The 15,356-nt window shown below is 39.9% G+C and overlaps 1 protein-coding gene across 1 annotated transcript in view; it reads left to right on the top strand.

Annotated features, from left to right (window-relative positions):
• Positions 1-15,356, top strand: part of LOC124616770 (intraflagellar transport protein 74 homolog) — a 216,101-nt gene that overhangs the window by 131,553 nt on the left and 69,192 nt on the right. The window contains exon 7 of the mRNA XM_047145158.1: positions 11,739-12,062. Within this exon, the coding sequence (XP_047001114.1) occupies positions 11,739-12,062 (324 nt within the window). The remainder of the gene's footprint in view (positions 1-11,738; positions 12,063-15,356) is intronic.

Genomic DNA, 15,356 nt, shown 5'->3' on the forward strand with positions numbered 1-15,356 from the left:
GCCGCCTTGACAGTGGGGGCCACTTCCCTCTCTGTTGCTCCTGCACAACCAACTTCAGGAGCAACACCCCCACCAACCATCTGGGAGTCAGTCCCCACTTCTCAGCCTGAGAAGCGTAAGTCTTCTTCGGCTCCTCTCGCCAGGAAGGGATCCCTTGGGTCACTCCCTTCCCAGGTTCCTGCCAGTAGCAAAGCTGACACTCGCCAGTGGCTGAAGCAGCCACAGGTAGCTGGTCGTGGGGTTTCACCGTCCTCCTCGGTCCCTGAGACTGAATCAGTGAAGCCCTCCCAGCAAGGCAAACCTAAGGAACAGCAAGAGAAACCTAAAAAGAAAAAGACCCCCAAGAACCAAGGTACTGTGGTGACACCCACACCACCACTACCTACAAGCTCTGTGTCTGAGGATGAAGTGGAGATTCTGCGTCCACTGAGGACGTAGTTCTTGCTGGGCCCTCAGACACAATGGATGTCGATCGCACAGGTACTCATCTGGTGTGGCAGCAGGTGACTATGAGGTGGAGGCTACCTCATTGAGTGTTTCATGCCTTCCCAGTCTCACAATCATGTAATCCTCCAGTGGAATTGCAGCAGTTTTTTCCACCACCTGGCTAAGCTACTGCAACTGTTTAGCTTTACACCTGCTTTCTGGATTGCCCTCCAGGGAACCTGGTTCCCGGCAATGCAGACCTTGCCTTCCATGGCTATAAGGGATATTACTGGAACTGTAGCGACCGTAATAGAGTGTCAGGTGGAGTTTGCGTCTATGTCCTGAACTCAGTATGTAGTGAACCTGTGCCCCTACAAACCCCTCTTGAAGCTGTGGCTGTCAGGATAAGGACGACGCAGGAAATAATTGTCTGCAATGTATATCTTCCTCCAAATGGTGCAGTACCCCTGAACGTATTGGCTGCACTAATTGGTCAACTCCACAAACCTTTCCTACTTTTGGGAGATTTTAATGCACATAACCCCTTGTGGGGTGGTGCCATGCTTACTGGCCAAGATAGAGAGGTCGAAAATTCACTGTCACAACTCGACCTCTGCCTCTTAAATACAGGTACCCCCACACATTTCAGTGTGGCACATGGCACATATTCAGCCATTGATCTCTCGGTTTGCAGTCCTAACCTTCTCCCATCTATCCACTGGAGAGCACATGATGACCTGTGTGGTAGTGACCACTTCCCCATCTTCCTGTCACTCCTGCAGCATCATGCCCACGGACGCCTACCCAGATGGGCTTTCAACAAGGCAGACTGGGAAGCTTTCACCTCTGCTGTCACCTCTGAATCTCCCCCACATGGTGCCACTGATGTTGTCGTTGAGCAGGTCACTACAACGATAGTTTCTGCGGCAGAAAATGCGATCCCTCGTTCTTTAGGGTGCCCCCGGTGAAAGACAGTCCCTTGGTGGTCACCAGAAGTTGCTGAGGCAATGAAAGTGTGTCGGCAAGCTCTACAGTGACATAAGTGGCACTCTTCTGTAGAGCACCTAATAGCCTTTAATTTAGCAATGGCGGGAGAGCACCATCATTCTGCTGCTCAAAAGCAGTCGAAACCCACTTGATGTGTATAGCTACTGGCCCATCAAACTCAGCAACTTTCTTTGTAAGCTGCTGGAATGTGTGGTGTGTCAGCAGTTGGATTGGGTCCTGGAGTCATGTGGCCTACTGGCCCCATGTCAGGGCGGCTTCCACCAGGGTGACTCTACCACTGATAATCTTGTGTCCCTCGAGTCCCCATGTTCACTAGCTTATAAAATGATGGAAACAGGAGTGTTGGGAGAGGTGTGTCCACCATTGGGTGCTATACGTCACTTTCCCAAGTCTGGATGAAGATCAGATGTCTTTTTGGGTACCAGACCCCAATAGGTGTCCCTGGCACTAACATCAATGGTGTGTTATCTACCGACGCAAATGCGATTGCTGAGCACTATACTTGAGCCCCTGTGTCAGAGAACTACCCCCCAGCCTTTCGCACCCTCAAACAGCAGATGGAAAGTAAAGTCCTCTAGTTCACTACATGCCACAGTGAACCCTATAATGCCCCATTTACAGAGTGGGAGCTCCTCAGTGCCCTTGCACATTGCCCCGACACAGCTCCTGGGCTGGATCAGATCCACAGTCATATGATTAACAATCTCTCATCTGACTATCAGCGCCATTTCCTCGTCATCTTCAACTGGATCTGTCGCAATTGCATCTTTCCATCGCAATGGCAGAAGAGCACCATCATTCCGCTGCTCAAAAGCAGTCAAAACTCACTTGATGTGTATAGCTACTGGCCCATCAAACTCACCAACTTTCTTTGTAAGCTGCTGGAATGTGTGGTGTGTCAGCAGTTGGATTGGGTCCTGGAGTCATGTGGCCTACTGGCTCCATGTCAACGCGGCTTCCACCAGGATTACCCTACCACTGATAATCTTGTGTCCCTCGAGTCTGCCATCCAAACAGCCTTTTCCAGATACCGTAATCTGGTTGCTGTCTTTTTTGACTTCCGTAAAGCATACAACACCACCTGGCACCATCATATCCATGCCACATTGTATGAGTGGGGTCTCCGGGGCCTGCTTCCGATTTTTATCCAAAACTTCCTGTCGCTCCATACTTCCCATGTCCAAGTTGGTGCCTCCCATAATTCTCCCCATATTCAGGAGAATGGAGTTCCACAGGGCTCCGTATTGAGTCTCTCTCTATTTTTAGTGGCTATCAAAATGGTACAGCAGGAGCTGTTGGTCTCGCCTTCTCTGTATGCGGATGACTTCTGTATTTTGTACTGTTCCCATTACCTCCTCTCCTCGAGGTCCATTCACATACACCTCCATGGTGTACACTTAGGCCGCAGATTCTTCTGGACCTTTTGCATCACCCTAAGGACTCTGTTAACCCTTCGACTCTCCGCTGTCACTTCCTCTCGCTTCTCGAGGTGCACCAGGGCCATGAAGTGGTTTACACCGACGACTCAATGGCTGATAGCCATGTAGGCTTTGCGTGTGTTCACGGACTACATATTGAACAGCACTACGTGCCAGATGGATGCAATGTTTTCACTGCAGAACTGGCAGCCATATCTCGTGTTCTTGAGTACATCTGCTCATGCCCTGGTGAGCCATTTCTCCTGTGTACTAACTCCTTGAGCAGCCTACAAGCTATCAACCAGTGCTACCCTCACCATCCTTTGGTAGGGTCCATTCAGGAGTCCATCTATGCCCTGGAACAGTCCCGTCATTCAGTGGTGTTTGTGTGGACCCCAGTTCATGTTGGCCAACAGAATGGTCAAACAGGCTACGCAGAAACCGCTTCTGTAGATAGGCATCTCCGAAATTGACCTGCATTCTGTCTTATGCTGCAGGGTTTTTTGGCTTTGGGATACAGAATGGCATAAGAGTACACACAACAAACTGCATGTCATGAAGGAGACTATGAATGTGTGGAAGTCTTCCATGCGGTCCTCTCGCAGGGAACCAGTTGTCCTCTGCCAGCTCCACATTGGCCATATGTGGCTGACGCATGGTTACCTCCTCCGTCGCTAGGACCCACCTCAGTGTCACTGTGGCTCACAAATGACGGTTGTCCACCTCTTGCTGGACTGCCCACTTTTAGCCACTTTGTGGCGGACTTTTAACTTTCCCAGCACCCTACCTTTGGTGTTGGGCGACAATGCCTCAACAGCAGCTCTAGTTTTATGTTTTATTCATGATGGTGGGTGTTATCATTTGATCTAAGTTTTAGCATATGTCCTTTGTCCCTCTGTGTCCTCCACCCTAGTGCTTTTAGGGTGGAGGTTGTAATGTGTTGCAATGTGGCTGGCTTCTCCTTTTTATTCTCATAGTCAGCCAGCCATGGTAATTTGCTCTCTTGTTCTGATCTCTTCTACATGTTTCATGCATCTCTCTGTGGTTTTGTTGTCCGATTTTGTCCATTTTAGTCTTTGTTGCCCTGCTGTCATTCTTGTGGTTTTCTCTTTTCTCCCAGCTGTGTTTTGTATGTCTTGATTATTTTACTCTTACCCTTGTGGAATTATTATAATCGGAACGAGGGACCAATGACCTATCAGTTTGGTCCCTCCACCACTCTTTTAAACCAACCAACCAACTTTCACATGCTCCAGATAAAATCTAGTTTATGCCGAAAAGGGACATTACACCACAGTAAAATTATTTACAATAAGCTGCCAAAAGAAATTAAAGCAATAAATGATCTAAAAATTTTAAGCAGTTTTAAAAGAATGGTTAATGTTGAGTGTATAAGCCACATTGTTTATCACTTACAAAAATATTGTGTAAATATGGCTATCTGCTTGTAGCATGCAGAGACTGTAATCATTAATATTAGTTTATTCATATTTTCACTTGTAACTTTCTAGTTAAAGTGGTTTAGTTATAATTGTTTTCATTAGTACATAGGAAACATCATGTAAACATGAAGATGTATTGGCATATCTGATGTGTTAAGCTGTGCTGTGCATATAAGATTTATTGGACAAAATAACAAATACAATTACAATAGAAATACAAAGTCCTCCATGTTCATGTTTCTTGGTTTACTCATTTAAGTAAAGTTCTTCAGTATCTTATCTGTTTCTCTTCTTATTCATACCACTTCTTATGTAGTGTATGTGATATATGGAATTCACTCTGAAAAAATGTTCAGAATACAACCTCAAATACTGTACAACACACAAACAATAATGAACAATCCAGTACTGAAACTAAATAACAACCAACCTAGTACTTAAGCAGTGTATTGTAATATCACAGTATTATGAAGAGGATAGTTGCTACTCATCATATACCAGAAATGCTGAGTCACAGACGGGCACAACAACAAAAAACTGCCAGAAAGTAAGCTTTCGGCCAACAAGGCATTCATCATAAATAGACAATATACACATACCCGGGTTGTGGGGGTAAGACGAGACTGGTACAGGGAAGGAGAGGGATAGCAGGGTAGGGGTGGGGGATGGTAACTGCTGCTTGTGTGAGCATACAGGGACAAGGTGGGGTAAGTTGTTGTGCCCATATGTGACTCAGCTTATCTGCTATATGGTGAGTAGCAAATATGCTTTTCATAATACGGTCCCATTACATCCTGATTTTCGATTGTTGTAATATCATAATGATCACACATAGTGCATACATATTATTAAGTTCCACCTTCCACTTTAGCATATCTTTTTCCTACATTCTGGAAAATCACATCTCTCTTCTCTTTTTGATATGCAATTCTTACCTTCCTTTCAGTGAGGTATGAATCTACTCCATTTTTTTTAAGCAATCCATTCCTAATATATTTTAATTCACATGTTAGCAACAACTAACATTGAGTGTATAAACCACAAATTTTTAATAGAAAATTTCATGAATGCTTCCTGATTTACTTTAATTTTCTGATAGTATCCTTAACATAGACTGCAGCTAATGAGACCACTGACTATTCCAAGACCGCAATTATTTCCAGTAGCTCTTCCCAAATAAGACTAACACTGCTTCCTGAATCCAATATCAAGACAACTTTCATCACAGTAATTTCTCCCATAACAGCTGGCTGACAGTCTCACCTTTCCATAATTTTCCCTCGGAGTTTAATTCTTCTTCTTTCATAAGTAGTCTGTTGCCAAAATCTCCCCCCATTCGGCAATAGATCAAGCTCTTCTTTTAGAACATTAATTTCTGGTGTCGGTACACCTTTCTGCAAATCCTGTATGTTGCAAATACCTATCATTTTCCCAGAAATGGGATCTTTTAGCATAAACACACTAGGGTGCTTCACCTCCATGACCAGGTAAGGTGTGTCATACAAACGAAAACACTCTTTATTCATTTGCAGCTTTTGTCACCTCCATTTATGTCATCCCACAAAAACTATATCACCTAGTTTGAACTTTGTTCATCTGTCACCACATTTTGCTTATGCTGGTAAGACTCTGCTCTAGGTTTTAAATGGTTGTTAACAATCTCAGTGATCATACTCACATCTACGTTCTCCACACTCAGCCAAGTAATTTCTTTCAAAATCGGTTATCCTTCTGTATCTTCTCCAGTGGCTTCTTTAGATGCTACTCCTGTACCATCATAGGCAGATCATTTAAAATTCCTTCAATGACAGTAACCACAATGAGTGTGTCTTTAACAATAGGTTCAAAATAACCTTCCCAGCTTTCACATTACTTGTTAATATGAATTCCCCATGTGTAAAAATTTTAAATGAGCACTTGCTTTCTCCATTCCCGCATGGGCCTTTATACGTTTTGCTACTTTGACGTGATTATTAAAAAATGAAAATAAAAAAAATGCAATAAATTTTGACAAATATCAGAACAGTAAATGACATTATATGAATTGTAAAATAAAACAACATTATATAATATATGAATTTTGTTACAGATCAGTTTCATTCACAATTAATCTAGTCATATATGTAAATATAACAATTCATCTACATCTACATGTGTACGCTGGGGCAAACCACTGTGAGGTACATGACAGAGGGTACGTCGCATTGTACCAGTCATTACGGTTTCTTCCTGTTCCATTCACATATGGAGCACGGGAAGAATATTTGTTTGAATACCTCTGTGCATGCAGTAATTATTCTAATCTTACCTTCACAATCCCTATGTAAGCGATACATAGATTGTTGCAGTATGCTCCTAGAGTGATCATTTAAAGCCAGTTCTTGAAACTTTGTTAATAGACTTTCTCGGGATAGTTTATGTCTGTCCTCTAGAGTCTTCCATTTCAGTTCCTTCAGTATCTCTGTGACTCTCCCATGGATTAAACAAACCTGTGACTATTCAATATCTTATGTTAGTCCTATCTGGTATGGGTCCCACACGCTTCAGCAACATTCGAGAACCAGTTGCACGAGTGATTTGTAAGCAATCTTCTTTGGAGACTGATTGCACTTTCCCACTATTCTACCAATAAACAAAATCTACCAACTGCTTTACCCATGACTGAACCTATGTGATCATTCTATTTCATATCCCTACAATGTTTTACACCCAGATATTTGTGTGAGTTGGCCAATTCTAACAGTGACTCATTGATATCATAGTCATAGGATACTATGTTTTTTCGATTTTCAAAGTGTGATATTTTACATTTCTGAACATTTAAAGCAAGTTGCCAATCTCTGAATCACTCTGAAATCTTATTGAGATCTGACCGAATATTTGTGCAGCTTCTTTCTGATATTATTTCATTATAGATAACTTCATCATCTGCAAAAAGTTGTTTGTTTCTATTGATATTGTCTGCAAGTTCATTAACAGCAAGGTGCTAATGCAGTTCCCTGGGATATACCCAAGGTTAATTCTGCATCTGACAACGACTCTCCATCCAAGATAAGATGCTGTGCCTCTACCAAAAAGCCCTCAATCCAGTCACAAATTTCACTTGATATCCCATATGATCGTACTTTTGACGAAAGTGTAGGTGCGGTACTGAGTCAACTCGGAAATCAAGATCCAAAGCTTTCAGTATGTCATGGAAGAAAAGGGCGAGTTGGGTTTCACATGTTTGTTGTTTTTGAATGCCGGTTGGCATTGAGGATATCTTTCTGTACAAGAAACCTCATTATGTTTGAACTCAGAATATGTTCTAAGGTGCTACAACAAATTGGATGGTAGTTTCATGGATCACTTCTATGACCCTTCTTATAGATGGGTGTGATGTGTGCCTTTTTAGAACTGGGCATGGTTTATTGTTCGAGGGATCTGTCATAGATTATAGTTAAAAAATAGGCTAACTCAGCTGCAAATTCAGTATAAAATTTGAAACTTCCTGGCAGATTAAAACTGTGTGCCCGACCGAGACTCGAACTCGGGACCTTTGACTTTCACGAGCAAGTGCTCTACCATCTGAGCTACCAAAGCACGACTCACGCCCGGTCCTCACAGCTTTACTTCTGCCAGTATCTCACCTCCTACCTTACAAACTCCGCTGCAGAGTGAAAATCTCATTCTCAGTATAGAATAGTTAGAAAAGAGGGTAACACAGCTGTAAATTCAGTATAGAACCTGACAGGGATTCCATTGGACCCTGGAGCTTTGTTCAGTTTCAACAATTTCAGCTGTTTCTCAACACCACTGACACTAATACTTATTTCATTTATCTTTTCAGTGGTATGAGGATTAAACTGGGTTTGAAAATGGAGTTAAGGATTTCAGCTTTTGCGTTGCTACCCTCAATTTCAGTTCGTGTCTCATTCATTAGGGACTGGACACTAACTTTGGTGACACTAACAGCCTTTACTTACAACCAGAATTTATTTGGGTTCTGTGAAAGATCACCTGACAATATTCTGCTATGGTAGTCATTGAACGCATCATGCATTTCTCTCTCGAGAGCCAAACATGTTTCATTCAGCATCTCTCTATGTATAACCATATTCAGTAATCTCTGTTTATTTAGAAGTTTCTTTTCAGTGACAGTATACCATGGAGGTTCTCTCCCATTATGAACTGTTCTACTGGGTACATAGCTATCCAGTGTGTAGTCAACTATTCTTTTAAACCTGAGCCAGAGTTCCTCTTCATGTTCCTGCCCTGTGCTGAAAATTTCAAGTTCCTCATTGTGATATGACACTACTGACTTATTGTCTAGTTTACTGAACATATATATCTTTTCTGCTTGTTTTAGTTGTCGTATGTACTTTGGTAATCATTGCTGCCACAACTGTATCATGGTCACTGATACCAGTTTCAATATGGACATCCTCAGAGAGAGCAGGTCTGTTTGTCGCCATTAGATCCAATATATTTCTATCTAATACATTTCCATCATGAATGGGGTTCCTAGCTATCTGTTCTAGGTAGTTTTCAGAGAAGGCCTTTAGTAAAGTTTCATCGGATGTCTTATCATGCCCATCAGTAACAGAACTGTAATTTTCCCAGTTGTTGGATGATTAAAGTCTCCACTGATGATTTCAGTATGATTGAAGAACTTATACGAGCAAGTGACATGAGGGTTTCTCTAAAAGTTTTTGATAACATCAGGAGATGATTCTGGTGGGAAATAGAAGGATCCAATTATTATTTTATGCTCACATCTGATACTTATGTCTTGCCCAAACAATCTCACATGCAGTTTCAATTTCTGCTTCAGTGGATTTGAGTTTCTTGCTTAACATGACAACTACACCACCACCATTTCCCATTTGCCTATCCTTTTGATACACACTTAAATGTTCCTGAAAAATCTCATTGCTGTTAATTTCAGGTTTCAACCAGCTTTCTGTACCTAGTATTATGTGAGCTGCACTGCGTTTCATGAGTGCTTCAAACTCTGACATTTTGTTGAGAATGCTTCGGCAGTTTACCAACGGGATTTTTATACTCCCACCTGTGGAAGACATTTCTTTCAATCTTTCACTGATACTTGGGTTTCATACAGCTACAGTTACCTGGATTTCATGGAGGGGTGCCTAATCTAAAAAAAAAAAAAAAAAAAAAAAAAAAAAAAAAAAAAAAAAAAAACTTGTGTGCACCTCACACACAATCAGCTACAAGAGTAGCAGCCTCTGATGATGTGTCATGTGCACCTGACCAATTTAGGGGGACCCTACACTTCTCAAGCCAATGGCGCAAGGCCAGGAAGTCACAACCTAGCTTGTCACAGAACTTTTGAAATCTTTGGTTCAGTCCTTCCACTCAACTCAGTACCAAAGAGCCACAATGCTTCGTTGAAGCTCCATGCTCAAGGCTGATCTTCTCAACCTTCTCTGCCAGTCTCTGACCCAAGAATGACCTCAGAGTCCAGACAAAGGGCATCATTTGTTCCAACGTGCACCACAGTGTGCAGTTGCTTGCACCCTGTTCCCTCAGTGGCCATTGGAATAGCCTCTTCAACGAGTTGAATGAGGCCCCCCAGGCATACACACTGAGTGCACCTGGTTTCCTTTTCTGTCCCTTTCTGCCATTTTCCTAAGCGGCACCATCCATTCGCCGCAACTGTCAATGATTCCCTACCTCCTGACACCAGACAAAACAAATTTCCCCAAAAGAGGTGAAGTGAGTCCCACTGACAGTTTCAGTTTCAGTAAAAGACAGCCCCTCAAACTTGTTGGTTAGGGGGATTAGTACAACAACATGAGTGCTCGCTGGTCACCATCCGTTGTCCATATTACATTTTAGCGGATTATTCATAAAATATTGAATATAATTTCTTCCTAGCATGTTTCCTAGCTTTAATAAAAATGTACTTCATTTCAGTAATAATAGTCTTTTGAAAATGAGCCAGGCAGACAGGATAATGGTTCACAATTACATATTAAGACTCACATTTTAATTTGATTTTGTTCTTTATCTTCAACTAACATCATATTTAAAATATGTGTCACAGACAATGATAGTAAGTATATTTTAGTGATTTTAAGAAAATAGTATGGTTTCAAACATTCTTACCAATTACAATGTCTACTTGAGGCATGCAATAATAATACACACAACAAAGTGATTGTATCTCATGAAAGAAACTATGTCTTGATGTGTTACTTGTTTGATAAAATTATTAAAATAAAAGTCAGAAAATTAATATTTTATGAGTCATTCAAGAAGCATAAGGATTATCCCTGAAATATTACAAACATGCATTGTGTAGGAGTAAATAGTCTTCTGTATGATGCATAAAGTAAATTAGAAGGAATCAGACTTTTTCCCCCTAACCCTTCCTATGTGAAACAAACCTGTAAAAGAAAAATTAAAATACTAATTGAAAATCAGAAGTCATGTGGCCTACACACTGGTGGACGTTAGTTCTGAGTATAGCCATATAGACCAAACCTGATATTCAAAAACCAGACATGCTTTCGCACTATGTACCTTTTAAGAGCATTTAACAAATGTAGCCAATAAACAAAATGGTGCACACTACAGGAAACTCTTTAGACACTGCAGTAACTAAAGGAAGTGTCTTCCTCTTGGGTATCATCTCACAAGAGGGAAAAATGCATGTAGCAAACATAGTGTTCTGATATGTGCCATCCCATTCTATTTGAGAAGGAAGATAATGTGTAACTTGTAAGCATACTATCCTTCCAGTTAATACCTGTGGGCTTATTTTTCGTATTTTTTCATTGAGAGGGTCAAGCACTTTCTGGCACAGTAGTTGTGTTGTTTACATTTGTGTTTATCCATTGTTACTGTGCCATGTTGACAGTGGATCTAAAGCTGTGGAAATGTCTGAACTTTAGGGTTATATGAATGAGTATATGTTGAAATACACCATTATCAAGTTGGAAACAAAGTCCATTTAATTTTTGAGATATTGGCTTTAAATCACTGAACACAGTTGAAAATACTTTTCACTGGAAGGATGTTAATGTTGTGAATGTGTTTTCTGTAGTTGGATAGAAGTGTCTTTCACCTAATTGAAAATAGGAAATTGTCATGTGACACATGGTCATCTCCTCCGTGGTGCATCAGTCAGTTTGTGGTAGTTCCACTGATCCATCAAGTAACATACTGAGCCACAGTGTTTTAAATTCTGACAGGAGAACAGCTTTTACCCTATCTAGAGACAAGAGATGAATGTGGAAGAAGTTTGATAGTTTCATGTTTTGTATGGCCTCAAATATTTCTTTGTGTCAGCCCACATCTCTTCACACAGGGATCCCAATCACAGCATGTTTAAGCATGTCCACATATTTGTGTAAAATGCTCAGTTACTTTGACTTTTTCTTTAACTTGTTTATTTTTTGCTTAAGTCATTGTAAGAAACTGTCTATTGATTTTTCAGGATGTGGAGGAGAGTCAAAGTGAGCGGCACCAGAAATACAGAGACCTCAGACGACGTGAAGAAACTATGGAACAGTTTATTTCAACATATAAAGAAAATTATGAACAGAGCATAGCCCGTCTGGATCAGTTGGAGAGTGATATTGAGATAGCTTTACAAGAAATAAGCAGGAACTTGGCTCGTTCTGGGCATCTTCCTAGTGTAGAAGACTTTTCTGTAATGAAGGACAACTTATTATTTAAGGAGGGTGAATTGGAGAAGTCTAAGAAAACATCAGAAACATTAATCAAAGAACAGCAGCAGCTGCAGATCAATCTTCAAAAGGTATGTAAAACTAGAATGTGAATGTTACAGTTTATTTTTATTAAAAGCTTAAACATAAACAAAAACCAGGCAGAAAGGAAAGAAATACTAGAAAATATAGTTCATATTGTAAACATGTACATGAAAAAGAAACCAAATTGAACAGGTTTCAGTCTTTTTGTAGTCATGGTTTCTGTCAAAAGAAAGTAAAATGCCGATTATTAATAAATAAACATAGTCAGGAATTTTCAGAGTGGATTTGTTATTGTCTGGTACCACTTAGAAAATTCTTGAATTTGTTTATTCATGTCAATAGTACACCTTGTAGATTGGGTAGCTGATTCCACATCAGTGACAAGGGGAGGCCATGACATTGGCATCACAGATTTACTTCAAACTTTCCACACCTTTAGTAGGTCATTAAAATAACATACTGTGCAAGTAGTAAGTTGCACTACTCTGGCAATTCTGAGAAAATTACAAGAGAAGCATTATGTATCTGTTATGTGGCTTATGTATGTGTGCATAGGAGTCATACATTAAGAGTTCATGGTGGTCAAGTGATTTGCATTCGAGCTGCATAAGATGAATGTCTAACAAGTGACGGTTCAACTCCCACTCAACCTTAATTGTTAATCTATTTTTTTCATCACTGGTTATATTATTTGAGAGGTAATATACTGCAAAAAACAAGAAAAAAATGTATTTGCTTGAAGTTTCAGTTTATGTTTTCCGTGTGTGTATCACAAATACCATCCTGCAGCGCATACTCTTGTGGTCTGACACTGGGTGACATACTGTATTACTAATGGTGAATAACGGCATTTGCATCCTTATTTATTAAGGTTTGACTTGGGCTTTCCAAACCTATCCCTCGTCCTTGAAAATTTAATTACAAATAGTAAATAGCCAATTAACACATGAAATTCAATACAACTTCATAAAAATGCATATGTTTTTTTTTTCGTTGTATTACCTCTCAAATACCATATAAATTAAATACAGTAATCAATGATAAAAAAGATATGGATTAAAAAGTAAGTGTTTGCTGGATTCGAACCATGGCCTCATCCACAACACACTTGCCAAACGAGAATGCTAACCTCTTGACAAGAATGATTTCTTACAATCAGCACCTTCGCACAGTTACATAATAGACACGTAAAACTTTTATTGCGATTTTCTCAGAATTACCGGAGTAGTGCACCTTACTATTTGTTCATTACATTGTTTAAATGGCCTAGTAAAGGTGTACAAAGTTTGAAGTAAATCCTCCCCTTGTGAGAAAATTGAATACAACAGATTATGTAACATGAAGAGAACAATGATTACTCTCAGTCTGCAAAAAATGTAAAAGTGAAAGAAAGGTGAAAAATTGAGACAGCAACAAAGATGAAAATTTAGCAGTAATCAGTTGCCTCATTTTGATTCATGTATAATCTGTTTTTGGTATCCCACTCTAATCTTACCTTACCATTATGTTGTTGTCCTGGAGACTGAACAGTGTAAAAGAAAAAAAATATAACTTGCATTATGCCTCATCCAGCATCATTTATGCTCAAGAATCAATATGATGTCACATGGGCCTGTCCACTGATGTGACAACATCTATAAATCCTGCTGCCCTGCACTTGTCAACCAATTCTCACTATTCTCTGAAGCCTTCAATATGCACCATAGGTAGTAGAGTTATTGACCTGTCTGTTTTTACATTTTTTGATTCAGATTACACCCTGGTCTGTTTACACGTGATAATGACAACTTTTGCAAAACTGGACTATGCTTCTGGCTAACCGTTCACTTCATGCACTTTGGCATCATTGATGACAGAAACCACCTGCTTGTTCTATCAGTCTCTGCCTCACTGCTGGTGGAAGTGGTCATAAACTGTGTTCTATCTTATGCTGCGAAGGATAGAAAAATCTTGGTATTAACTTCGTTACCCATTGACATGCCAAAGTCTAACCATTCACATGCCTCATATTTTAAAAATCATCAGCATGACAATGATCTGACACCTCCCTCATCTCTTAGTCTCTGCTCTACTCACAATAGGTGGATCCCTCCCAACCTGGGGTCTGAGTCACCTGCCTCAAGTTTCTAACTTTCCCCAATCTATTTTTCTTTCCTCCCTGAGAAAGGAACTAACTGTTCCAAAACGGAGGACACTTTTTATTTTATTTTTAAATGTGTCTTATCAGCACTACTGGAATTTTTGTCTCCAAAAGTAAGTACTGGCCAGTGCTTAAGTCTCCTTGTAATTTTAGAGTTTCATCAAATGAATTTTACTTTTGACAGAATTAATCGTTTAGCTAGATGATGAAAATTCTCTCATTTTGTACTGTTGGCAGTTACATGCACTACATTCACTTATTCTTTTACTTCTGAGGAATTCACCAGACTCAATCTTCTGTCAGCAAGATTAACTGGATAAGATTTCATCTTTGAGAATAATTCTGTAATCTGAGGAACAGTTTTTACCTGTTATCACATTTAAATGTAATCTTCAGTCTAAAGTTTCCAGCTACAAATACAGTCACTTCATTTTTTTAAGTTACATATAGAATTAGAATTGAGATGGTGAGGAGGTACTAAGCAAAGAAGGGAAGGATGGAAGAGGGGAAGGAATATAACAAATGGCTGTATAAAGGGAGAAAAACTTTAAAGAAAACAGTATTGAAAGGAAAGAGGAAGCAGATGAAGATGAGATGGGAGCTTTGACTCTGCCAGAGCACTAAGAGAACTAAGTCAGAACAAGACACCTGAAGCAGATGACATTCTCTCACAATTATTAAGATGTGAGAGAACCAGCCATGACAAAACTATTGCACCTGGTATACCAGATGTATGAGACGAGTAAAATACCCTCTCACGTGAGGAAGCATGTAATAATCCTGAATCATATAATAGTCCCAATTCCAAAGAAGGCAGCTGCTGATAGGTGTGAATAGTACTTAATCATGAGTTGAACTCAGCTGCTCTGTTCGAATTTATTATATTGAACCACTTTTTGGGTCACTCTATAACTCGTTCTGTTAAAATTGGGCTCAAACTGGGAAAAAAATCTAAAATTTCAATTATTTAAGAAATAGAAGAATTAGAATTTCTCCCTCACATTGCATTTATATTGCAGTGTAAAATAGCGATAAAGACAAGTATGTATTTTAAATTTCAATCTCAATATTGCTATAAATTGCTTTTAGTTTGGACACAAGCAGTGGACATGAGATTTAAAAATAAGTCTGTCAGATTTTCCACATATCTTCAACATACTATCACTACTTGAAGGGTAGAATTTACAGTGCATATTTTACA

This window comes from Schistocerca americana, chromosome 5 (assembly GCF_021461395.2).
Source record: "Schistocerca americana isolate TAMUIC-IGC-003095 chromosome 5, iqSchAmer2.1, whole genome shotgun sequence".
NCBI lineage: Eukaryota > Metazoa > Arthropoda > Insecta > Orthoptera > Acrididae > Schistocerca > Schistocerca americana.